The 24,532-nt window shown below is 43.4% G+C and overlaps 1 protein-coding gene across 7 annotated transcripts in view; it reads left to right on the top strand.

The window, feature by feature from the left end:
• Positions 1-24,532, top strand: part of PDZD2 (PDZ domain containing 2) — a 202,687-nt gene that overhangs the window by 130,613 nt on the left and 47,542 nt on the right. For 5 of the 7 annotated variants that reach the window (XM_042804484.1, XM_042804485.1, XM_042804483.1 and 2 more), the window contains 4 exons: positions 3,749-4,151; positions 16,973-17,115; positions 17,770-17,902; positions 20,025-20,192. In XM_042804484.1, coding sequence (XP_042660418.1) covers positions 3,749-4,151; positions 16,973-17,115; positions 17,770-17,902; positions 20,025-20,192 — 847 coding nt within the window. Of the gene's footprint in view, positions 1-3,621; positions 3,645-3,748; positions 4,152-16,972; positions 17,116-17,769; positions 17,903-20,024; positions 20,193-24,532 lie in introns of those variants that run through there. The other 2 variants (XM_032992320.2, XM_042804486.1) reach the window with 2 other exon arrangements.

Genomic DNA, 24,532 nt, shown 5'->3' with positions numbered 1-24,532 from the left:
GAAACAGTAAGTTTTAGAGTCTCAGTTTTCAATAAATTTAGACCAATCAGAGCTGAATTAGGGATATTTTTGCTCCATGCACCTTCTCCATCCAAGCTGAAGATTATGTTCAAACTAAGCGACAATGTGGAGGTTGCAGCTAATTCCCCACATCTGTGCCGAGAGCTGTGTGTGCTCATCAGCTCTGATCCTGCCCTGCCTGAGACACAGTTGGTGTATTGATTGCTGAAATCTCTCTGAGTACTCTACAGGGACCAAACCTAAAAAAAGGCTTGTTTGCGTTGTGCACATTAAACCCTCTGTGAAATGGGATTTTGGGTCCTGTCTAGCTTTTGCAGTTTTCTGCAGTCTAGAGGCTGTATAATTACATTTTATTAAATCCATCTCATTACTCCCTTCTGACGTGGGATGCCCCTGGATGGATAGAAAGTAATTAAAAATCTGAAGGTTCTCACTTGTTTAATGCAACCTTTCCTGTCTTGTCCAGTGTTGAGAGTTTGCTGTGGTTCTGTGGGGGTTTTTGGCTTCTTACTTAAACAGGAAGAAATGGTAAAGGAAAAGGAAACCAGCTAATTAGACAGCATGTACTTCACAGAACTTAAAGGTGGCTTATGTTCCTTGGTTAACAGCCCCTGTCTTGGGAGGGCAATAGAGCGAGTGACCACAAATTCTTGGTATATCAGTCTCCTGACTTGTTATATGGGTTTGGTGTTATACCAGTGCTGGTTTTCCAGCACAGGATGCCAGGTCTTTGGTTCGAAACAGACTCCCAGATAGTGGTACCACTTAGTGCATCACTGGTACCAGCTGGATTTACCATGTCCAGAATTACCTGACATCATCTGGTGTTGTGCAATCACTTACTACCATGCAAAGGTAAAGTGTTCACTGACCCAGAGAAGACATTTCTTCTTTTTTTCCTGGAAACTTACTGTGTGCTTTGAACTGCTGAGAAGTACTCAGGAAGACATAAACCCATGAGTTACTACAGGCTGCACGCCTGGAACATGTAGGCCATCTCAACATATGGAGTAAATCAGCACGGCTCCGCTGACTTCAGTGCAGCTGCATCTATTACTACTCACTGTAACCCTGCTCCAGACTGTAGGGTTGGTTGTCTGTGAACAGTGGATAGAAAAAAACCCTCCCTTCTTTCTTCCCTTGTCATAGCTTTACACTTTATGAGCAGAATAAATGTGCTACAAGTGGAGGTGAAAGAGTAAATTGGTTTTGCCTCTATAAAATTACTTTATTTGGACATATGCTAAGTTCCCTCTCATTTCCCTTAGTTCCTAAATCAAGTAGTTGATTAATGCATGCACTTGGTTACTGGCACTCAAAAATACATCCGTGATTAGTTCAGAGATAGAGATCGGTGTTTTAAAAAAAACCCACATATGTGCACCTGCACAAAACCATGTCAAGCAGAACTGAATCTGCATAAAAACAGGGTGGGCAGCACCCATGTAAGCCACAGGACTATGGGAAGAGGAGCTGCTTTTCTGTTTCCATGTGCCAGGAGAAGCAATGCTATCAGGCTTATGTATGATGGATCAGAGTGCAGTGGTATTGCTGCAAGCAAAAGTCATGAATTTTAATCAACTTACTGGCTGCCTTGAAATTTGAGTTGAAAGATAAATGTGAAAAACAGGCAGCCCATATTGTTTCTGGAAGAAAACTGCCCCTTTTCTGTTGATTAAAAGAATTTTTCTTTTAACTTGATAATCAAAAATACTTCCATCTTAGTTCTGGAATTTTTTTTAGGCTAACCCTTTGGGTCCTGCCAGCCCTGGATACCTCCCTGAGCCAAGTGTCACCTGGTGGCCACTCAGACAGCTGACCTTGTCTGCAGAGACTTCCCAGCCAGTGGGGCTTGCTGGCTGTGTGCTTTAAGCCGTCTTGAAAAAGATGGTTTTAGGGCTTTATTTAAATATTCTTAATGTTTTTAAAAAAAAGACGGGGGGAAAAAAAAAAAAAAAAAAGACTTGCCTGGTGAAAACTGCTGAGTGGACTGTCCAGGGTGTTGGAATTAGGTTTATATTCATTGGGGAAATTTGGCACAGCCAACATACTTGTCCCTCCCCTCTGTTGCTCCAGGGCTTCTTTTGTGATTATGTATTTGCCGTATTCATTTGGGCATCAGTCTTCCTAATTAAATATAAGTAATTTGAATGCTGACATTGTCTGCGGGGGACATCTAAGCTTTGGGAAGAAGTGACTGAAACTATCAGCTCGTGTCCCTGGCCAGAAACACACACCCATGGTGTTATTTTCAGCCACTGCCAGGCTGGTCCAGATTACTTTGAGTAATTGAGAATGCTTTCCTCTCTGTACAGAAGTTTGCTTCAGGGGTCATCATAGGCGCTTTTCCTGTTTTGCCATTAAGTCACCTCTGTGCAGGAATAAGTTTGAAGGGTTGTATTTAAGGCCAAACAACTTTTAAGAAAGAGAACTAGGGAGGAAAAAAAAGGGGTGGTAGACTCCTGAGTTGCTCCTCCTCTCTCAACCACAAATGCTGTGTTATTTTCTCCTAGGATCTTCTGTGGTTCCACTCCACACCTGGTTTTTCATCTCCTCTGATAGCAGTAGGTTCAGCAACTGCTCCTTATTAGTGTAGAGTTCATTGCAGCTGCAGCAAAGGCTTATTTGATGCTCTGGGAAATTCCTGCTGCTTTCACTAGTGAGAAAGGCAATACGTTTTGGGGCTTAAATTAGTGTGAAAGGGCACATAGAAACCTGTTAAGTACAAATTCCAGCTTGTTTATACTCTCAGTTGGTTACACCCTTGGCTCAAAACCCAAATATTTCAAGAATTTGGGTTGAGGTATATCCTTTCCCAAAAGAGGCACGAAGTTAGATTCCCCTTTTGCATCAATGGGTGCAGTTTCTATCAGGTCACCGAGTATTTGCTTGAAGCAGAAATATCAGTTCCTTCAAGGCATGTCCAGAGGGGAGGTGGTGCTTTGCTCTGGTACATGAACCTGGTGACTGCTCCTTGCACAGCTGACATGACTTGGCTCTTGCTATGATTGGAATACGCTTGCTGTAAAGGAAACCTACCTTATTTCCATGTCCCTTTATGGGAGCCAGGATGCCTCATAGTGCCACACTTTGCTGTACTGAGTACTGAGGCCATTGGTGCTACTCCTGCTTACCCCAGTGGCTGTTTTGTTTTTTTTTGGTTTTTTTTTGTTTTTTTTTGGTTTTTTTTTTTGTTTGTTTGTTTCCCTGAGGCCTTCAAAGCATGTATGTACACTGAAGGAGAAGATTAGTTTCACTAAGGAGGCTCATTTCAGATGCAAATGTTCTGTGGGCTGCTGCACAAATGAAGCCTGCCTGATTTTCAATTTTAAAAAATATTTATTTACTTTAATGCCCCACTCTGCTTCACTTTGCTTGTTCCACCTTTCCAAGTTGCTGTGCTGCAGGTCCAGAGGTTGAGGTGGTGGGAACCTGTTTGGTGGCATTTACTAGTTGTTGTATTACGCCGCGATGGGATCAGCCTGGATGGCTGGTAGGGCTGTTATTATTCCCAATATTATTCCTGGTATTTTTTTCCTCTAATGCCTAAGTAAGAGAGCATTTGCCAACGCACCGAGATGTCCTAACATATCTACACGCTGACTAATCAGCTGCCTGAGAAGGTGCATGAACATCACGGGGTGCAGCGTGTTGGGGTGCTGAGGCGGGATGTGAACACTGCGGGACGAAGAGTTGGTAATCCCCGTGCATCCCTTTTTTCTTGCAGTTACCTGGCCGAGCAGTGCTGGAATGGCGGCTTCGTCTACCTGATCATGTTGCGCCGCATCAAGCGCAAAGCCCCTCTTCCTCCCTCCAACGGCAACAACAGCAACAGCTGTGACCCCAAAGCCAAGCCCAGCCCTGAACCTGGTGACAGAGCTGCCCAAAATGGGAAAAGGACCAGGAAGTTTGGGGTCATCACCAGAACACCGGGCAGCAAGGACAACAAAGAAAAGCCAGGCTCGGAGCACGGGAACGGTCACTGCACCCCGATGGAGGTGGAGGTTGCTCAGCCAGAGACCTCTGAAGCAGAAAGCAACGGGGAAGAGCAGCACCGGGGCAGCGGGGGACAGTACCGGTGCCGGCTGTCAGATGGTGCCGTGCCAGACATTGGTGACCAGTCCGCCCAGGTACGTTTGCATTGTTTTTTTCTAGAGAAGGAAGCAGCAGGCGTGCAAGTGAATGAAGAGAATTTCTCAAGTGATTTCCCTGGTTTCGGTGCTCCATCGCTGGGCTGATCCTCCGTGTGACAACCCAGACTGTCAAGGCACTGAGTCATGGGATGGGGTGTAAAACAGAGGGGGCAGGAGAATTAGAGAGTTAAATAGTAATTGTGAGAAACGGTGCTCCATCTGTGATGGAAGGGAAGATCTTTATACCTCTGACCTGTCAGGGTTGGCCTCATGATTTCTTTTGTTGAGACAACTGATGACCTTACGACAGCATAGAAGGAGAGGTGTCAGTGGAAAGTGGTCGTTTTGCCCTTTGGGGCTTCATGTTTAGCTGTGTCTGAGCTTGACAGCACCTTAAAGCTCATGTTAACATTGGAATTGAAGCTTCCCTCTTTGATGCACCAGACCACAGTGCATTTATTTGTGTTACAAAACTTGTTTGGCCAGTGTTTGGGGACCACATGGAATTTGTTTTGAATTTTGCTCTGACTTGATGAGATGGATGATTTGTTAATGCTTGGGATGACAGTGGGATTGGGGCTTTCATTGCTTCTCTCTTCATCCTAATGGAGATCTGGGGGCTTGTTGCCTGGCTAGACTTGCAGCATTGCTGGATGGAGAAAAATAACCTGAGCCTTGATCAGGTTTCAGTATGCATCTATCACCAGAAGAGGTGCCTGCCAGTCTTTCCAGAGACACTGATAGTATAAACAGATGAACACTGCTTTATTGGGCATGGGGCTTGCTGCAGCAGCTGGTTTTGGTTTTAAGACTTCAAAGCTGGTAACAGAGCAGTATGAGTGGACATCTCATCACTAAACTCTGTTGAGGAAAGCATAGGTTTAAATGTGTCCTCTGACTTAGTGCTCCCCAATACTACTGCAGGGTGGTGGTGATGATGGTTGTGAACTTAAACTAATTTATCTTAAAGTAAGGGGCTAAAACCAATTTTAAAAAAATGCTGGTCTTGAGTAATTGAGAAAACCTGCTCTTCCCATCAGTGAGACATGTTGGATTTCTTGGTGCAACAGGAGGGGGAGGATGTTTGTGTACTGCTCTTGCAAGCCTCGTAATTGCAGTCTCTGTAAAAAGAAAACATTAAAAGTTTAAAAATAAATAAATAAATCCTTCAGTACTTTGAAAGCTCTGGTCCATATAAAAACTTCTTAAATCTGTTCTGAAGATGTCTAATTAAACACATGTTATAAATGAAGATGATCAGAGTTTGTTTTGAGGAAGTGGAAAGCCAAAATACTTCTATATATTTAAAAAAAAGAAACTCTTGATCCAGAGCCATATCATGCTAGACTTACCTTGATGTCTTGAGTCATTTTGGTCTGAGAAGTAAACTGTTAAATTCAGAACATATATGTATCAATGTGAGCAATAAATGCATTTTTAATGCGAATCACATACAAGGTGGCTTTGTAAAACGTAAAAGTGTAGTTAAGTCACTAGAAATTCAAGAGCTATAATCTGTTCAGTTGTGGTGTATCTGTCACGGAGCCTGTTGGGAGTCATGGTTTTAGTAAAATTGCTTCCCTCTCTCTTTCTTTTAATTCCTTCCCCCCTCCTTAATATTTTGCTTAGAAATATGACCTCTGTGTATGTCAGTATTAATTTCTCTGACATCTGAATGAGGAGAAATGTGAATAGCTGGAGCCTGAGTAGCATGCCTTGCTCATCCTTTGCTTTTTACAGACAAGGAGGCCTTATAGAAGCCCATCGCTTTAGCGTTTGTGGGGTAACTGCTATCAGAGTACTGAGTGGCTTAGTTCAGTTTCTTAATAAGTATTGAGTAGTGACAGTAAATAAAATTTTTCAAAATTACTTGAGTCCTGTTAAAAAAAAAAAGAAGGCAAGGAACAAAGACACTTAGGAGCCTCAAATCCCACTTCCAGCTCCGTTTTCAGAGCGTGACCTGGCACTCAGGCATGTGAGATCCAGTCATGTCAGAAGCCTTTTGAAAACAGCATCCAGGATGCCGTGTCAGAAGTTGCAGCCTCCTTCCAGGCTTCAAAGCGTGAGCCAAGCCTCTCGTAGCTGTGGGATGAGTTATCTCCTCCTGAGCGGGGACAGGGTGCATTGTCAGGGCACCGTCTCCGTGGGGAAAGCGCCTCCATCCCTGCTGCCCGCCCTGCACTTGCTGTCTCCTCCACGCGTTGGCTAATTGCATATCCAGGGCTGTCAGCCCTGCCTGTTTGAGGAGCACTATATTCGCTTTAAGAGGATGAGAGCCAGCCTGCTGCAGGTGGGAGGAAAGGCTTCAAGAAGCCACTCAGCGACCAGCGTGGCTGTGGGAGAACCTTGCTGGCCCTCCCCGCTGCTCCTTCCCATCCCCTGTCCCAAGAGACAGATTGGAGTATTACTGGAATTCGAATATGGAGTCCAGGAACATTTCTTTTTCACCCTGTAGTAAGTTAGTTTGAAGTTGTAACATAAACAAGAAGTTGGGTTGAGTGTGAATGTTGTCAGCCACTGCTGTACTGAACCCAGCAGCCAGCTGATGGCTGATGCCTTTGGGATATTGTGCTGGGAGTGCTTTTGAGGCATCCACGTGTCTTCAGTGTCATTTGCTTTCAGGGTTGCCTCCTCTCCCACGACCATAGGGCTGTTCTCCCATTTTCTCACTGTGTGCTGCTAACAAGAGCAATGCTGAGTCATTAAATGAGAGGCGAGACAAATACTGTTTGTCAAGTGAACCTGCCAGGAGATTCCTGTGTTACTGGTTTGTGTGCATATGTCAGTCCCCTTCTGGCTTGCTTTCATCTCCCAGATCTTGGTCTGTCTCTCCTGTGCACTTGGCATTGCTATCAGTATGTATAAACAAATCTGCCAGGCTGTTTGCTGGTATGTAACCCTCAGTAAATATTGTACCTGTCAATTAGCAGGCAGCATTTAATATTTGCAGGTGGTTAAGTTATGCTGCAATATTTTTAGGATGAACCTAAATGCCCTTTAAAATGTGGGGATTCAAAGCAGCAAGGCTCTGTCTATCTGGCAGGAAGATCTTGAAGGTCTGGAAACCAGACCTGACCTTGGAGAGGTCCCAGGCTGGCTGCAGTGGAGTCATGGGCAGTGATTAAAGAGCAGGCAGTCTCTGAGCTAGAGTAATGATCCGTCACACTCTGGGAAGATTGGGGAGCTTAAATCCAGAAATCAAAGTTTACTTCTTTTCTTCAGCAGCCTGAGACAGGATGATGTTTTGTATGCTGGTAATTATAAAGGCACAGATGAAAGAGGAGCATCGGGAGGGACTGCTGGAGTCAGCTGAAAACGATAAAGAAAAGGAAACTGTGAGGTTTCCTCACAGTATACCAATTTTGTGGTTTCACTGTGTTTATTGGTAGGACAGAATCCCTTGGTTTTCTTCTCAGTTTCTCCATCACGGTGTTTTTTGGAAGAGCTGTGGACCACTTCCTTAGCTGTTCAGTGCCTAAGGAGTGCCCAGGGGTGGCCAGGTACAGCTGGCACAGTCAGGGTTCAGAAGTAGGACTGTGAGGGTTTCAAGGACCAGGGCTACAAGTGTGAAGGGTGGGAGTGTAGTTTTTAAGAATGACTTAAAGTGATTCACATCTCCCTGGTGTGATGAAAGACATTAATTGGTGAAGCCAGAAGAGGGTTAGCTGGAGATGAAGTATACCAGAAGCAGACTGGCCACCTTCGCTTCCGCTGGGCCCAGCAGGATGCTCTGAAATGTCCTTGTAACATCAGCTATTAAAATTAAAAACAGGACACCTACAGAACGCCCTTGAATCCTCTTACTTCTGTATAAGCACCCAGATTAATAGGGGATTGAGATCCACATCCAGGTTTAGCAGGCACTAGTGTGAACTGTGTAAAGGAGACTGGATAGAGTAAAAGTGCTTTAACAGTGAAGGAGGTCAGGTGGAGAGGGGCTGGGGTGCAGCATTTGGACGTTTCTCCATTAGGAGAAATATATGGTATGTGAGGAGTGCAGATGTGCACCCAGGCTGGTTGTAGCACCAGGGCTGAGATGGGATGCCTTTCTGCAATGGAAACAAATCAGCGTCTAGTGGCTTTGTCAGGTGTGTCTGGTGTTTTTGTGAAGTCAGTTTACCATCTGTTAAAAACAGGGACGGGGGAAGGCAAGGGTGTACTAACGCCTTGCCTCGCGGAGGTTTTTGGGGGAGCTCTGGGTTATAGTAGTGCATCAGGATCTTCAAGATCTTGGCTCCATGTTGTTAAGCCCAGTTACTCTGAAGTGGCTCACAGCTGCCAGAGCAGCATGCCTAGCCATCTTTGCTATCTTATAGACCAACTGAGCCCAGCTTACGTAGACCACAACCCTCTCAAGACTTGTGAGTGTGTACACAGCTGCACACAGACGTGCGTGGTACGTAAAAGACCAGCCAGGTCTTTACTGGACAGCACTTGCTTTTGTATCGCTGCGAATGCATGGCTCTTGGTTTTGTTTTATCAGCAACTCTCCTCTTTGTTCAGACCCGTTATTGCTTTCTTATTAAGACGGCTTCTCTTGGAAAAGGATGAATGCTTTTGCATTGCATTTTGCTTTGTAGGTAAGAAAGGCTGTCAGCCTTTCTATAGCAGTATTTACCAATTAGCGTTGGAAAATGCCAGCCTTACCTTGCATTTTGGTTAATGGAAAATGTTCCTTATCTTGCCAAGCAGAAGAGGAAGGCTAATGTCACATTATAGGAATCAAAACATGAAGCTTGAGATAATGTACTGGCTTTAAGCATTTTACTGTTTTTTTAAATGTGATAGAGAAAAAAAAGTTTCTCGTCCACTTACTGTATCAAAATGAAAACCTTGCTGTGAGCAAGGTACTCCATTGAAGCTACTGAAGCTAAATTGCTTTACATCAACTTCTTATGGCAACCTAAGCAGTAATTATTGTTTCGTCAAAGCTTTTATGGGACTCTTATATGATGCGTGTTTTAGACATAAATAACTATTTTTAGTTTTTAATGTAGACACCTTTAGTCATGTAAAGGCCTTCCTCAGAATGTGTTTCTGTTCTTTTATCTCTTTTGTTTGCTTCCAACTTTCATTAACATGAATCCTGGGGCTATCCACTGTCTTGAAGTTTTAATGTGCACTGTGATAAGCACATCTTCCTTCTCTGTTGCCTGTTTGGGTTGTAAACTCTCTTAGGGACAAGGGTTGTCTTTTAATTGTAGCTGTACAGCACTGACAAAACCTGGCCTTGCTTTTGCTTGGGGTTTTAGGAAGTGCTTTGATGTAACTAATGGTGAGATTACAGTTAATTTTTTTTTTGCTGCCAGTTATGTTCCACCTTGCCATAAAACAACCGTGATCACAACTTTCCGGGGTTAAGTCTCATCCACCGCCAAATTTTTTCACCTCACTTACTGATTTGCCTTTTTTTGCTGTGATTTAAGTGATAGCTACAGCTGTGGTAGTTGCGGATTTTAATCATGAATAGCAATCTGTTCTTTTATTCTGTTTCTGGATTGCATTTTCCAAGGGTACAGTGGAAAGTTGGGTGTAGAGATAGTCTTATAATGGATATGTTTTAATGTGTCATCTTGAACAGGGTCCTCAGTCCTGGAAACGAGCAACCGCCAAAGGCAGCACAGATATGTATGAGGTGGTGTTACAGGAGGTCTCAGCCATGCTCAGCTATCACAAACTGTAGGTGAGAGCACCAGTATGAAAGCGTTTCCCACCTCCACAGAAAGTGTTTTTTTCATTTTGTGTATGGTATTAAAGATACAGCAAACCCACAACTGGAATGCAAAGGACTGGCTTTAGCTGAAATGTAAGTTCACACTGTTTTAATCATTAAGTGCAAATGTTTGAAACCAAGTGGACCTGCCTAAAAATAGCATGGTGTTTACTTAGGTGCTGTAATATTTCAGGTGTTGGGATTTTAAAGCTACATACACTTAATTTTTGAGGCAGGGTGTTAAAACTACTGAGCAAACCCAAAGAATTCCTGATGCTGACAGATGTAATACCAGACCCCACAAGAGACCCCTCTTTAGCTGACGTGGGAGCACGGTGACTTGCTCTACAGTGGGCTTTAATCTGCTGCAGGTAGCAAGGGTGTTTTCTGAGAAATTTCAAACTAACCAACCAACTGTTCCCAATAGCCCAGCAAGAGAATGAGACTGGGCAATGTACTGGAGGGAATGCAAATACCTTATAACCCTTAAAAGCCTGAGCATTCCATGAGCAATTGTGGGGCTGAATCCCCCAGGATCAGGGATAGCTGAGAAATCTCGTGACTGATCTTGCAATAAAGCTTCAGTTGACAGCAAGAAAGGAGCAGACCGAGGAGGTGCAATCCAGATGGTGATGGCTCTGGATGACAAATGACTCCAGCAGATTTTTGTAAGGGGTGATGATGTAGTTCAGGTGCTTGCAATGGCTGATAAAATGTTTAAAGCACTTGCCAAGGAAATGATGTCAACAAGCAGTCTGTCTCGGGAGATTGATCCCTGGGGGTCTGCTTTGAGTTGCAGAATTTTCATCCACTCTGCTGTGATGCCTGTTTTGTATATTTTAATTATGTGTTTGTGTTTGGGGGAGGGTATGGTTTGCTTTTGAGTGTTCCCCAGGCTTTATCACCTAGGACGCTTCTCTTTCCATGGGGAAAGTACTTGCAGTTCAGTGAAATGATGCCAAGTGTCTGGCGGCCGTTTGCCCAAACAAGGGGACTTGTTAGATCAGCAATGGACACTTGAATGCAATTTCAGTTGTGTCTGTGCTGCTGGCTCCTACTTATTTTGAGGACATGGAAAGTTCACATGGTCAACACTGTGTAATTCATATTAAGGGCTACTTTGGTTTTGGGTTTTTTTCCCTTCTTTCAAGTGATGTAGGAGGCACCCACTGCATCTTGCATCATCCAGAGGTAGAAGCCAAAGGCTTCAGTGGCTCAGTGCTAAGAAGCTTTCATAGGCAGTAGGACTAGACAAAGAACTCCTGTCTTGGAGTAATTTACTGATAAAGGAATTTAGATTTTTTTTTTTCCTCTGCTTTTGATTTTTCTCTGAGTTGTTTAGCTTGCTTGTACAACAATGAAAACAAAACCCAAGGTAGCAGATGAAAGCAGGAGTCCTGCTGTCAGATCAGTCTTAAAAAATAACCTGGTTAAGATCAGATGAAAAATATACTCATTATCCACTAATGAAATAATTACTTTGTTAAGAATCTGCAAAAATCAGATTTTGGCATGATTTTCTGGTACTGAGTCATTCACACTAATATCTGTGATGTGAAGAGTGATGGCTTTTGACTCTATCTTGAGACTGACGTGCTCGAGCTACTCACCTGGTATGTGATCATGCAAGTTAATTCCCCAACTACTGATCCATCTCTCCCACCCACCTGCTGGGGAGTGGGGATAGTGGGAGGAGGCATGATTTGACCCAAGGTGGGGCAGGCAGCTGGGAGCAGTGCTTTTAATTTATCCCACATCAGTGAAGGGTGCTGGGGAGTGGTGTGCTGGTATGGCTGTCCCAGTATACTCCCTTTCTCCATAGAGGAGGACGTTGCACTGGTCATTGCTTGAAGGCAATTGCTTATATGCTGATCTGAACGTGGTGCATTTCTGTTTGGGAGATTTTGTGCTGGTTTTAAGCTGGTTTTCAGCTGTGTGAGATCAGCACTTTGGTTGCCAGCTCCTCTGAAGCCTATTGAAGTAATTTTTTTTTTAATGCATGGAACTTAAAACTTTCTATTAAGTGTCACATTTCCAAAGCAGCCTTGTGGCCGACGAGGAAGAGCTTGCTGTTTGCTTCTGCTCCTCCTATGGGGAAAACTTCTGAAGCTTGTAAGTGGGAACCAGTCCCTGCAGATAGACAGTAAAAATCCGCGTTGAAATGCAGAAGGAAGGAGACATCCTGAGGGCTATGTTAGGGCCCATGGCAGTTAGTGTACGTATTCAGACCTTCCCTGGTTATTGGTATTCTCATCAGGGCTTATCTCTCTTTTATTTTAAAATTGTTACATATTTTCACCAGGTTCTGCTGAATTGCTGCTGTGACAGAAAGTGGTTTTTTGTAGACAACTATTTTACATTTTCTATTTTACAGCATGGCTTTTTAACTACTTACTGCGTTTCTGTTTTCCATTTGTTTACACCTTGCTCCTGCCAAGCTTTTCTTTAATACGAGATTTCAAAGCAATTTTTCCTTTGTATATCTAGATTTGTAGCTTCTTGAACACAGCACAGTCAAAATCAGTCAAACCCCTTTAAACTCCCCTGCAATTAGCTGGGGAAAGAAAGGGGGGGAAGAACAGCTCCGATGTCTTTTATTTATTTATTTATTTTCCTCAACACTCAGAGGAAAAACGGTCCTTTTTGTTTTATTAATGATGTGCTTATGAAATCAAGCGTTTGATGGTATGCACTTGGAGCAGGCAGAAGGCGAGCTTCCCCACGTCGTGCTGGCAGCGTGCTTTCTTTCTGATCTGTAGCACGCTAGTTTATTCCAGATGTAGGCTTGCTCTGAACAGAGGCTGCCTGATGTACAATGGCTTCATGGCGGAGAAAGATGGCCTGCGGGGACCCACTCGAAGCTGCCAGCTGTATTCTCTATTCTCACTTGCGGTCTGTTACATAAGATGACCTATTTTTTTTTGCTGCGATTAATCCAAGTAGAATATTCATACTGTCTTTAAAAACATTTTAATTATTTGTAGCTTAGGCACTTTGAAGTCAATCAGCTTCAAGTGGAAAAATCTGGTCCAAAGGGCTGCCTGCTTGAAAGAGCCAAGTTAGGAGGAAAGTTGAGTCACCGAAGAGTGATGTAACTGCAGAGAACAAAAATTAGCCATTAACCCAATTGCAGCCTGACTTGACCATTTGTGTTTCTACTTTCTATGTGCAGGAAGTAAAAATACCAATGTGAGTCTGGAAGGTACTTCAAGAGATGACCCAGTCTCATCTCTTCCTCTGAGACCATCTTTGATGAATGTTGGTCCATGAAAACCTTCTGTCGAGAGGAATCCACAGTCCATCTGTGTAGGCAGGTCTGCTACTGCTCTCGGTTTATAAGCAAAGTCTGTGGGGTGGATCTGAGCAGAGTTAACATTTGTTCCCAGGAGACAGTGAACAAATCTCTAAAGGGAAATTCTGGCCTTTTATTCCTTTGACACTCTCAAAACAAGCATGGATATCTTTCTGAGTGTCCGTCTTGTCCGAATCTGAGGTGAATTGCGTGAAATTTTCTGGATTGCCGTATGCAGGTATTCAGCTGATGTTATTTAGTGAGCCCTTTCCACTTAGGTTCTCAAGTGCTGAGCTTTGTTATTGTGACCTGCCTTTGGTTAAGTAATATATATAGGTTGGTCTCCTTATTCTTAAGAGTGACCAGATCTGAGTATCGCCTAGTCCCTGGCTGCGACAGGAGCTGGTAGTGCTTCCCTCTCTGTCCTTGCTGGGGGTGTCTGGAGTTTGAGATACCTAGCTGGACTGGTGTTAGCACACCTCTGTGCTTTGGGCATGAAATGCTTTTGCACTGAGAATTGTGGGTGTGCATGTGCAGATTTATTGTGTCATTTGTGAATGAAGCTGGGGGGGTTATTCAGAGTCATTTATAAATGAAGATATGAGAATTATTCTGAGAGGATGGAAAAGATCAAATGTTAATAGGAATTTAAAACTGACATTGGCCAAGCAGCAACCAGAATTGTGTAGACCATTGGAGGATACCAGTCTGCTGTTAAACTTACCCTCCTCTGGGCAGGGATTATGTAGGCTCCAAGGACAGTGAAGTCAGATGTGCTAACTAGGAGTTTCCCTTGGGTATTATAAGTCTCTGGAGTGGAGTGAATATACCAGAATCCTATCTTTCACTTAAAGACTAAGTGAGCTTATAGTCTTTTTTTTTTTTTTTTTTTTTTTTTTTTAATGGAGGAAAGCTTGCAAATACAATTCTTTAAAAATGTTTAAAATTAAAGACATGCAACACCCTGGGTTTTTTTCTTTTTCTTTTTTAAAAAAAGCATTTAGGCTTTGTGTTTTTGAACCTGGGAATCTCCAATAACACAAAAAACCTGGTTTTAAGTAAAATTTAAATGCATTTACAAATCCTTGGAATTGTCACAGAGCTTTACTATTAGGTCTTCCCCGTGATGGCGTCACATAAGATGCACATTCAAAGCAGCAGTATTTCCTAGCTGGCTGTGAAGTATCCCATGCAGCTCTGTGCAAAAGAGATAGCTGCTTCATGGGGAGGTGAAGGGAGTTCTGCTGAACACCCCTTTTCTCCAGGAGGCCTCGAGCAAAGGCTAGCAATTTGCTTTTTAATACTTAGCTTTCAAAATCTTGGAGTGATGTACCTTGGAGGTATGTGTGTATTGGTGGGGGGCGTTTGCTTTGTAGCACGTGGTTAAATGAAGAGCTATGAATGTTTTATGAAGAAGAGGGAAAGAACAGTGAGGAGATCTGATTTCCAGTCGGCGCTGAATTGTTTATTCCTAGTGAAATGCATGCAGCTGACTGGTGAGGACTCCAGGGACAGCCTTTTCTTACACAGGAGATGGTGACCATGTCATTTGAAAATGAGTGAAAGAAATATGTGTTTGGGTATGTGCCAAATGGTTTCGTTGTCTTTATTGTGGCTGCATTCTGCTGTCCGTGTTCAGACTGAGTAATGCTTTACTTTGCAAGTGCTTTTGATTTCAGTGGGAGTTCAAGGGGAATAAGATGGTGCTTGCATTAAGAGCAGCGGAGTCTTGTCATTTGCTTCTATTAAGTGTTTTGCTATGGAAATGAGTATTTGAGAGTGGGTCAATTAAGAATAAATTTGGGATTTTTTTTTTTTAATAAGATATGTGATGGTAAAGAGTGCTGAGGAATGCAAGCTAGGCACTGCATGCCATAGGCCTTTGCATAACTCAGATTCCAAAAAGCTTTTGCAAATCATTAAACGCAATTTTATGACTGCATTGTTAAACTTTATTGGAGGGTCTGCTTTCAAACTGGCTTTAACAATGGGACACTGAGTGGCATCTTGTGAGGAGAATAGATGATCATTGTTTCAGCCTGGGCTTGGTTGGGGGAGGCAGAGAGATTGTATTTCTCTGTTATACTGTTTTCCTTATGGGTGCAAGGTACTTCATAGCAATAAAACGTCTCTGGAGCATTTTCATGCTGTAGCTCAGTTCTGTTTTTTAAGTAGATAAATATAGTTGACTCTTGGCCCTGCATTTAACACGACGTCTCATGTATCACTCTAATTTATCTCAAAGGATTCTCTGTCCTGACATGTCCTGTTATTCAGCAGACTGAGCTTTTATCGGTGCATTGAGGATCCCAGTTAAACCTGTTGGGATATTGCCCATGTGCATGACTTTCAAGTTAACAAATTACCCACAGGTGTATATGTTTTCAGGCTCAAAATTTGGAGTTACCTCTTAAGACACCTGGTTTGTTTTTCCTGTTTCTCCTAGCTGTGGTCTAGGGGCTATGTAACATTATCGCTATTATTTTTCACTTTGCTCTCAAAATATTGGTATAGATACTGACCTCTTTGTTCCTGTATCTGAAAAACCCGTCTTATATTACATTTAAAAGTTGCAGCATAGAGCTTGAGTGAACAGGTAAAAAAAGCACATTTTCTTCACTTAAAGGCTCTGATAAACAACGTTGGCCTAAAATCTGCAGGTTGCTGTCACAACCCTTGGGTTTGCTGATATATTTAGCAGTTCCCCTTCTCAGAAATAAGCAGCAATTTGTACATGCTCTTCACAGTTTGGCATGAAATTTTAATCATCTTTGCTACTTGGGCGTTTGTGTACTGTGAGAACGTTACTTGTGTGCAGAACAGACCCAGTCAGAAATAGCTGACCTGGTGCCCGGTGACTACAACACATGGCCTAAAAATTGCCTCCAAATTGTGCATTTTGCTGTCTTGCAAGCTTGAAAACTTCCTAGGGTTTCTCATAATTGTGTTATCCTGGTTCTTCCCCTCTCTGAGAGAGTCCTGGCAGTCACCTTCCATGTCTTGCTTGCTTGCTTGTTTCTCTCTTTCTTCTTTTGCTCTGCTGATATCTGCCACTCCTGTTTCCTTGTGCACAGTCCTGCCATGGGAACTAGTTTTTGTTTTGCATTTCATATTGCTCTCGAGTTTGTGAAGCACTTCTGGGATAATTATTTATAAAAATTTAAAAAAATAACAATAAAGGTGTCCTAAACATAGCTTATTACCTTGCTTTTACTGAAAAGTTATTCTCTGCTGTGGGTGAATTTGTTATTTACAGCCTGTACAACAGCTGTCCAATAAGAAATATTTGATTGGCAGCTGATAATTTGAAGCTGGTAATTTCTTTCCTATGTCTCAAATCCTGCAAACCCCTCCGGAGAGGGAAATGCTTTTGCGTGATGCCAGTCTGGTCCCTGCTGCAATAACAGTTGCACTACCCAGTGTTTAAGGTCCCCCTTGAACAACGTCTTGCTCCTCTGCAGCCCTGCACAGCTCATCACTGAGTTCTGGCAAAGGGGTTTGAGGCTGCTGGTTGCTTCGGGAAGGATCGGGGCATTGAGAGCAGCACCTCTGCATGGCTCAGGAAAGCTGCAAACAGCCCTGCAAGGAAGCCTCTACGTGCTGACCCTGCTCTGTGCTGCCTCCTCCTTTCTGCCTCCTTCGCTTGGACCACAGCTAACACAGCAAAGCTCAGCAAAAGCACCCGTATACCTTGAGCTATACGGATGTGTGGTGATGGGCAGCAAGGTGCTAAATAGCTCCCTCCTGTACCCTCCCAGCCTTCTCCCACTGTCCAAATCCAAATTCAAGGACTCTCTGCACGTTTTCTCCCAGCGAGAAGGTTGCCGCATATGGAAGATGCACATCCTGAAGGGGATGGACGGGCTGGGAATCCAGATAACGGGAGGCAGAGGGTCGAAGCGGTCCCCTCACAGCATCATCGTCACCCACGTGGAGGAAGGCGGCTCTGCACACAGGTGAGGTAACGGCGGTGCCTTCATGGGAGTGGGTGTGATAGAGCGTCCATGTCCATTGCTGTTAGCCAGACTCATGAGACAAGTGTGGGGGCGTTGACCTCCAGTTGTGTGAGGGTGAGGATACAGTGCTTTTAGTTTAGAAACCTACTTTTGCGATTGGTCACTGAAGCTTTTCGCAGCATGTTTAGTCCAAACTATAGACAGATCAAACACTTGATTAGTGATGGAGTGTTAGCCAAGGAGCTTGATGGTTTGAGGGGCTTTGTCCCCAAATCCCCTTTTGGAAGATGGGCCTTCCCCATGTGATCGGCAGTGGGTGAGTGTGGGTTGTGCAACCCAGGGTGCTCACTGACAGCATGGGGGGCAGATGGGGTTCACTGCTGCTCCCTGACCATCTTTGGTGGGGCACGGTGAAGGTTTGAGGGGGTCTTGGCCCTGCAAAGATGGTGAAATGGCTCTGGTTATAACAATGATTTCCTGGGGCCACCTTTCCGAGCCACTTCTTCTGACAAATAACACCGTGCTGATCGATGCAAGCTCAGCGTCAGACAGATCGCTTGTTGTCCGTGCCTCCCTGTCCCACCGCGTGCCACCAGAGCCCGGCACCGGGGAAGGACATCCCTGCAGCTCCGTGTTCCTGCTCTGTTTCCGCAGGGACGGCAGGCTGACAGCGGGCGACGAGCTCCTCATGATCAACGGGCAGTCGCTGGTTGGGCTCTCCCACCAGGACGCCGTGGCTCTCCTTCGCTCAGCCGCTGGCCTCGTGCAGCTGGTGGTCGCTAGCAAGGTACAGTCCTCTCCTTGGTGATCTCCTGAATGTACATCCAGAAGTTTGCGCGAGTCCTCCGTTGAGAGGGCATATTTTTTGATAGGGAATCACATGGGCACATTTGCTCCCCTAAATTTAATGTACAGCTACGGGAAACGCATCGGTAGCTGCCATAAATCTGTGGCAAATCAGCAGGGTATAGACCAACTTAATGATTTGCTTGTATTGTCGCTGTCGTTAAGTGTGCAAATGAGTCTCTATTTATTCATGCAGACATTACTTAAGTTTTAGCCAAAATAATTTTCTTAAAATATATGCTACATAAAGCAGGCTGCTCTCAGCCTCTTCTGCTTCCTGCCTGTGTAGCCTCTGTAGCTCTCATCTTTTGTCCTATCCGTGTGCCTGAGGTCTCTTGATGATGATCTCTTGGCTTGAGTTCCTTATTTTGTCCTTGTTAATAGCTTGGAGTGGAGCTCTTGCAGATAAAACAGCATGAAATTTCAGGGAAATGAGTAGAACTCATTTATCAGTTGGAGTCTTCATTCTGCTTTCATCGCTGAAGAGGTTGAGGACATATTACACAATACTTTGTCCTTTGTTTAAGAAAATCCTGCCCACCCCAATTTGATCTCCTCCCTGGACCACAGCCTGTTGCTTCCCCTCTTGGGTGACGCAGGCATTTGGTGGGCAGCTGACCAGCTCCCGAAAGAACCTGGGGTCTCAGAGAAAGACCCGGCTGCAGTGGGAGGGCATCAGGGCCTTTGGGGTGGTGCCAGGAACATCTTGGACCAAAGGGACTGCTCATAAACCTGCATTTCCAGGTGTAGCATGAAGTGTCAGTAAGCCACTGTGTCAGTATTTTTAAAATTCTTCTTAGTTTCATCTTCAGGTTGCCTCAGCCAACCTGATGCGGGTTTCTACAGATTTAATGTCTGGATGCTCTTACGGCTTCCTGGGATGCTTTATGCTCGTGTTTTTCAAAGATAGGCTCTGTCTCCCCACATTCAAAGTGAAGAGCCTATAACTTCTCTAACGTTTCAGTTAGACAGTGAAGTTCACTGAAGACCTTCTGTAGGCTCACAGCCTGATATTAACCCCACTAGTGTTTATTTAGAAGCAACACACTTTGTCCAGAAGTCAGTATGTTTTGTATTTCCTTTAGACAGTTGGACTCTGCCAAAACACAAGGCAGTAGACTGCATAAATTTTTCCTTAAAATTATTTGCTTGTTCATGCGATGACTGCATCAAAATAATCATTGTGAATAAGCTTACAGCATAAAACTTCACGTTCCTGATCAGGCTGTGAGTCTATTTGGCCCATGCTCTGTGCACTTGGACAGTTTTCATGTCCCTGGGAGGAAGACTTGGAAAAGCAAGCGGTGGGGAATCCAGCCTGGACCGTGTTTCAGGCAGTGTCAGAAAAGGTGTAAATAGGTGAAGTGTTCCCCAGCAGCTCCCTCTGGGTGTTATTTGTTGGTATGGGAAAGCAACCTTGCAATTTGGCCTGGTGAGCACTCTTGAACACAGGATTTGTTCTGAAAGCAATAAAATGAGAGTCTGTCTGGCCACTGCTTTCGGCTGATGCACATGTTTGCCACCCGGAAAAGGTGCCAAAGACTGGAAACAGATCCTGAAGCATCAGAACTGAGTTGGTAGAGGATCAGTGGGTCAGTTTTAATTTTGTTCTCCTACGTAGAGCAGTTGGTGTATTATTCTTCTGTGTGTAGATAGATAAACGTGTGAAGGGAACATCCGCAGGGAAGAAGCAGGGGCACAGCACGTGATTTGGGATGCAATGAAATGAATAATGAGGTTTATAAACTCTTGAGTCTGCTCACAGTGACATTTAATAAACCCAGCATGGGGAGGAGCAGGCTGCTGGGGAAGCATTTATTTTAAATTCTCCTTTATGAAATTTAAATGTTTTAGACATATATTGGCCTGTGTTTACTATATATGCACTTTAAAACCAGGTTTGCTTTTTATAACTGGACCATTAAAATCTGAGCCCATGGAAGTGTGTAATGAGGGGAGGATTACCAGAGAGCTCTCACTGGACAGCTGAAATGGAGCAGTTACACCATGACTTTGGTGGTTTTCTGCACACAATGTAACATATTTTGTTGTCTCTCGGGTAGGAATCTGCTGAAGGGGATATTCTGAAGTACCCATCTACCAGTTTGCCAGACTTGCTTAGCACTTGCTCAGTCCAAGACTCTCTCTCTTTCACTGACAATAAGGAAAACGAAGAGCCAGAAGAAGAAGATGTGAAAGGAGTGAATGTGTCTCCTGAAAAACTGGTTGCTGTAAGTGTGGCTTTGGTGTGACGTTTTTACTCTCTCCCTTGACGCCCATTTGCATCTGTCACATTCTCCTACAGCCTGACATGGAGCAGGTCCCTGGGATGGGGCAATCCCACCCAGTCCTTCTTTGCATGGGACGTGGGTGACAAGCTGAAATGGGGATGGCATCTACCACAACATCTGCCATCTCTGCTACTGCGCTGCAGCAAAGCAGCAGCACAGGGAGCCGGAGCTCTCGTGTCCTTCAAGCTATGTGGCAATCATGGTTTTGTTTTCCTCTCTGCCATTGGATTGTTTTCCACCCACTTCTGCTTTTGTTGGATCTGATGCAAAGTCTCTCACAGTGCTCACGCGGTAACACGCTCTTCTTTCCCCTCCTTTTGTAACTAAACTTCTTTAACAGTTTATGATCCAGGTCTTCAAGTTTTATTTGCTTTGTTGAAGCCAACAGACACTTTTGGAGGGAGGGATATGAATTTCTGGCTATGAACTGTAACTGAAGTTCTGTTGAATAAATGCTGCCAGTTGATAATCTCACTTGCATTCCCTTCAGGGCTGTATTAAGCAGAGATTAAGTGGATTATTGTTATTTATTTGTAATGTAGCAGCTCTCTGAAACTTCATCGATGTTCCGGGCCTCTGTTGTATTACACAGACAAAGAATAAAATGACGTTTGCTACTCTAAAGAGCTTGCAGACTGGTTTTCCAGCAGGGGAAAGCAGGTGGATTCACTTGAAGCTTTTATATTTTTTTATTTTCTCTTGTCTTTTTTTTCCCTTTTTTCTGCACCAATTATAATAAATCCCTTAAACCTTTGGACAGCTCAGATGTGATACTGGTTTGGTGATTTGTTTTGATTATGTATTCTTATACTTTCCTTTTTCTGAGTAAAAGACTACTCCTTGAAATGCGTCTTGAGCTCTAGTCTAGCTGATGCTGGTGTTCACTTCATACCTGCCTGTTACCTCTCACTTTGAGTCTATGCTTTTAACAGTCCTCACTGTCACACATCTCTTTACTGTGACAAGTTTTGTTATTTCTGTACCGTCTTCTCTTCTGTGTGCCAGGGTGCGTTTTTGTGGGGAGGAAGGGAAAAAACGAATAAATTGGGGATGCTTAGCACACTGATGACAGTGTAGTGTTTGTGTGCTAACTTGAGTGGGCACCTAAGCATACTTTTAGTTATCAAAATATTTTAAGTTCTTCTATATATCATGTTTCAAATTCTGGTAATTTTTCATAAGGCTGTGGCTCAGCAACACTTAAATATAAAAATCAATGTTGTCAAAACTTAATTATGTGTGGCTTAGGGATGCAGCTCTCCAGCATTCCAGTGACTCTTTCAGCACACTCTAGGCGTTATTTGTCACTTGGTTTGCTCCTGACTTTCCAGCAACACTCTGCCTGGTTTTCAGCAATGGCTTTTTTTATCAGGTGTTTCCTTTCCAGATTAACATAATGCTAGGGGAAGCTTGAGGTAGCTGAGGTGCACGCCTCCGTGAATCATAGAATGCCAGGTTGGAAGGCACCTCAAGGATCACCTGGTTCAACCTTGAAGACCCAGCCACATAAACCTGCCCAGAGCCCTTCACATTGACCTGAGTTTGGAGCCTGCCCCAATATCCATCTCAGTGCTACTGCAACTGGTAGTGGTGGTAGCCTAATTCAGAGCCAGTTTGATCTGTCTGCCTGTCTGGTACACTCACCCCTGATGGCAATAGCTCTGTGCTTTCATTATGTGTTGCTGGAGGATGGAGGGGGAATCACAGAAATCTGAGAACAATAAAGACACTGGAAGAATAGCAACAAGATTTTATTTTTTTTCTGTTACTTTCTTTTGTTGGAGGGGATGTAATTCAGAGGGATGTAATAAGTTATTGGTGACTCTCAGGACCTCTTATTTTTTTGCTTGAGCTGTACATGAAATCCTTCTTCTAATCCAAAGCACAGGATGCCCTTGTATTCTGCTGGTAATTGCTGTCTCAGACTCAGGAGTGCAGTTGGGGCTCTCTGCAGCCTGGGGTGAGCAGTCTGTACAGTGTAGACCCCTCAGCTCTACCTCCAACCCCATCCATCCTCATCAGATCAGGGCAGCCTGAGCTAAGCTGGGCTGTGCAAATCCTGTGGAGCCACCAGGCAGGATGTAGGAAGGTAAATGTATGGAGAAGATAAACTTCATGTGGCTTTTTTCCACTGGACAAGATGGGGGGGATTTTTCGTAGCAAAGCTTAGAAACTGATTTCAAGGTCAGTATGAACATGAAGCATCACATGACTTTATTTTAAAAAAAAATGTATGTGTGTAGTCATACAGGTTATTACAAAATTGCTTTGAAAATTTCTGTTCTTTGCTGCTCCCACTCCCTTGATGATACTCACGTGTGTACGCTTTTTCTCATATATATTATATTATATTTATACTGTAGATAAGGGATGACAGCATGTGACTGATGGTTAAAACAGGAACTAACCTGGACCATTTTTAATTAGTGCAAATGTAATTGTTTTAGACTTCCAGGGTGGGTGCTACTTAAGGTACCTTGACTAGGTATCTGAGACTGTGGTCTCAGTTTTAAGTGTCAGACCTCTTAGATCTGAAACCAATTCTCAACCCAGCTCTGGCCAGGAGTTACCTTTCCCACCACAAGTTTCTAACCTCTGACAAGAGGTTAATGAATTTTGTTGTTTACTGTGCAAGGCTTTGTAGGGACTTAAAGGGATGCTGTCAGGTGCTGAGTGGTTAGGTAATGACAAGTAATTCAGAGTGATTTGTCATCAGCTGAGGCTTTACTATCCAGCACAGTGAATATCTAATTCTTGAGCAAGTGCAAAAGATGCTACAAAAACTTGCAGAAGCTCTTAGGGTTGACTAAGGTCTTCTTTAATTAACTTCACTGTGAATATAGTTCAGTGCTGAGTATTCAGAACCATAATTTATAGACCTAATGGACTTGCTGTTCATGCCTTAGCACCTGATTTCTTAAAGGGTGAACTAGGCAGAAAAAATAATCATTTGGAACTAAGGTATATATTCAGATCTTCATCCTAATAGTTACTCAGAACTCAGCTGGACCAGGCCTTGAGGAACCTTATCTAAGCTGTCTTGCTTTGAGATGGGGGCTGGACCAGGGACCCTCGAAAGTGCCTTCCAACCTGTCTTACTCTTGATTCTGTGAAAAAATAATAAAAAAAATTGAAAAAATATCTTTTTTCTATGAGCTCGATGTTAAAAATTTTCCCTGTGAGCCAGTTCTTTGAAACTCTTAAGTTCTGTTGTAGTATTTCCAGCCATGGAAATATAATCTCAGTCAGCTTCCCTAGGACGCAGCAGAAGAGTTTAGTGTCACTTGAAAACTGTAATTGAAGAGAAGCATCACTTGTAAGTCTTACTTGAAAGTCCACTTGTATCTCATTAATGAAACGTTCATAATACAGTTTAATTGGAGGTCTATTTTTACACAGTATCCTTATGTAAAGCCCTGTTTAACATGAAACATCCCTTAAAGTTCTAACTTTAATAAAAATTCTGCAGTCAAACAGGAAAAAGATTACATTAATATCCTTAAAGTGCATTTCTTTCAGAGCTAGTTTGGCCAAAATGTTCCTTAACTTCAGATAGAAAATATTGGGCCACAGAATTGTGTTGTGCTAAATTGTCCTGAGGCACTTTGGGGATTTTATAGTTTCCCCCCAGATCCATATTTTGCCTTATGCAGTTGACATTGCTATTTTAAAATGTCATTATTTATGTTCAAGTGAAATAGGATGATATGATAGTATTTGCCTTTGACGATATATTTTTAATTCTAATTCACTTTTCCTAGTATTTCTGTTGCTTGAAATTGAATCTGTCACTGTATTGCTGGCTGGCAGAGCAACCTGGGAAATGAACTCTAAAGAGAAAACAAGTCTGCCAAGAATTTGCAAAGTGTCTGATGAATTTGGGGCATTTTATATCCCCAGAGGCATGTACTATTCTTAGTTGCTGCAAAAATTTTTGCTTTTGTTTCTGGTAGTGCTGTGTTGTTCAGTGTATTATAATCCAGATACTTTATTTTCGAAGTGTTCAGCTTCAGTGACCAGCTTCATATTAATGGCTTGAAATTCCATAAAGTTACTAAATAGAAGAAGGGGGTGTCTGCCTCAGGAGGTTTGGATCTCTAATTGCTGAAGTCAGGGAGGGTGGGCTGGGGACTGTTCCTCTGTGTTTAATTTTGTGCTCTCCCCTGAGTATCTGCCACTTGTGATGCTGGGGGAGGGACCCTGAGCCAAGTCTATTCCACGTAGAATAGAATTGTACAAAAGAGAAATTTCTTATATCGGAAAGGAGGTCATCATTATCC

The sequence above is a fragment of the Tyto alba genome, unplaced genomic scaffold (genome assembly GCF_018691265.1).
Source record: "Tyto alba isolate M040663 unplaced genomic scaffold, T.alba_DEE_v4.0 Super-Scaffold_42, whole genome shotgun sequence".
In the NCBI taxonomy this organism is placed as follows: domain Eukaryota; kingdom Metazoa; phylum Chordata; class Aves; order Strigiformes; family Tytonidae; genus Tyto; species Tyto alba.
This window is presented reverse-complemented; position numbering and strand designations above follow the sequence as displayed.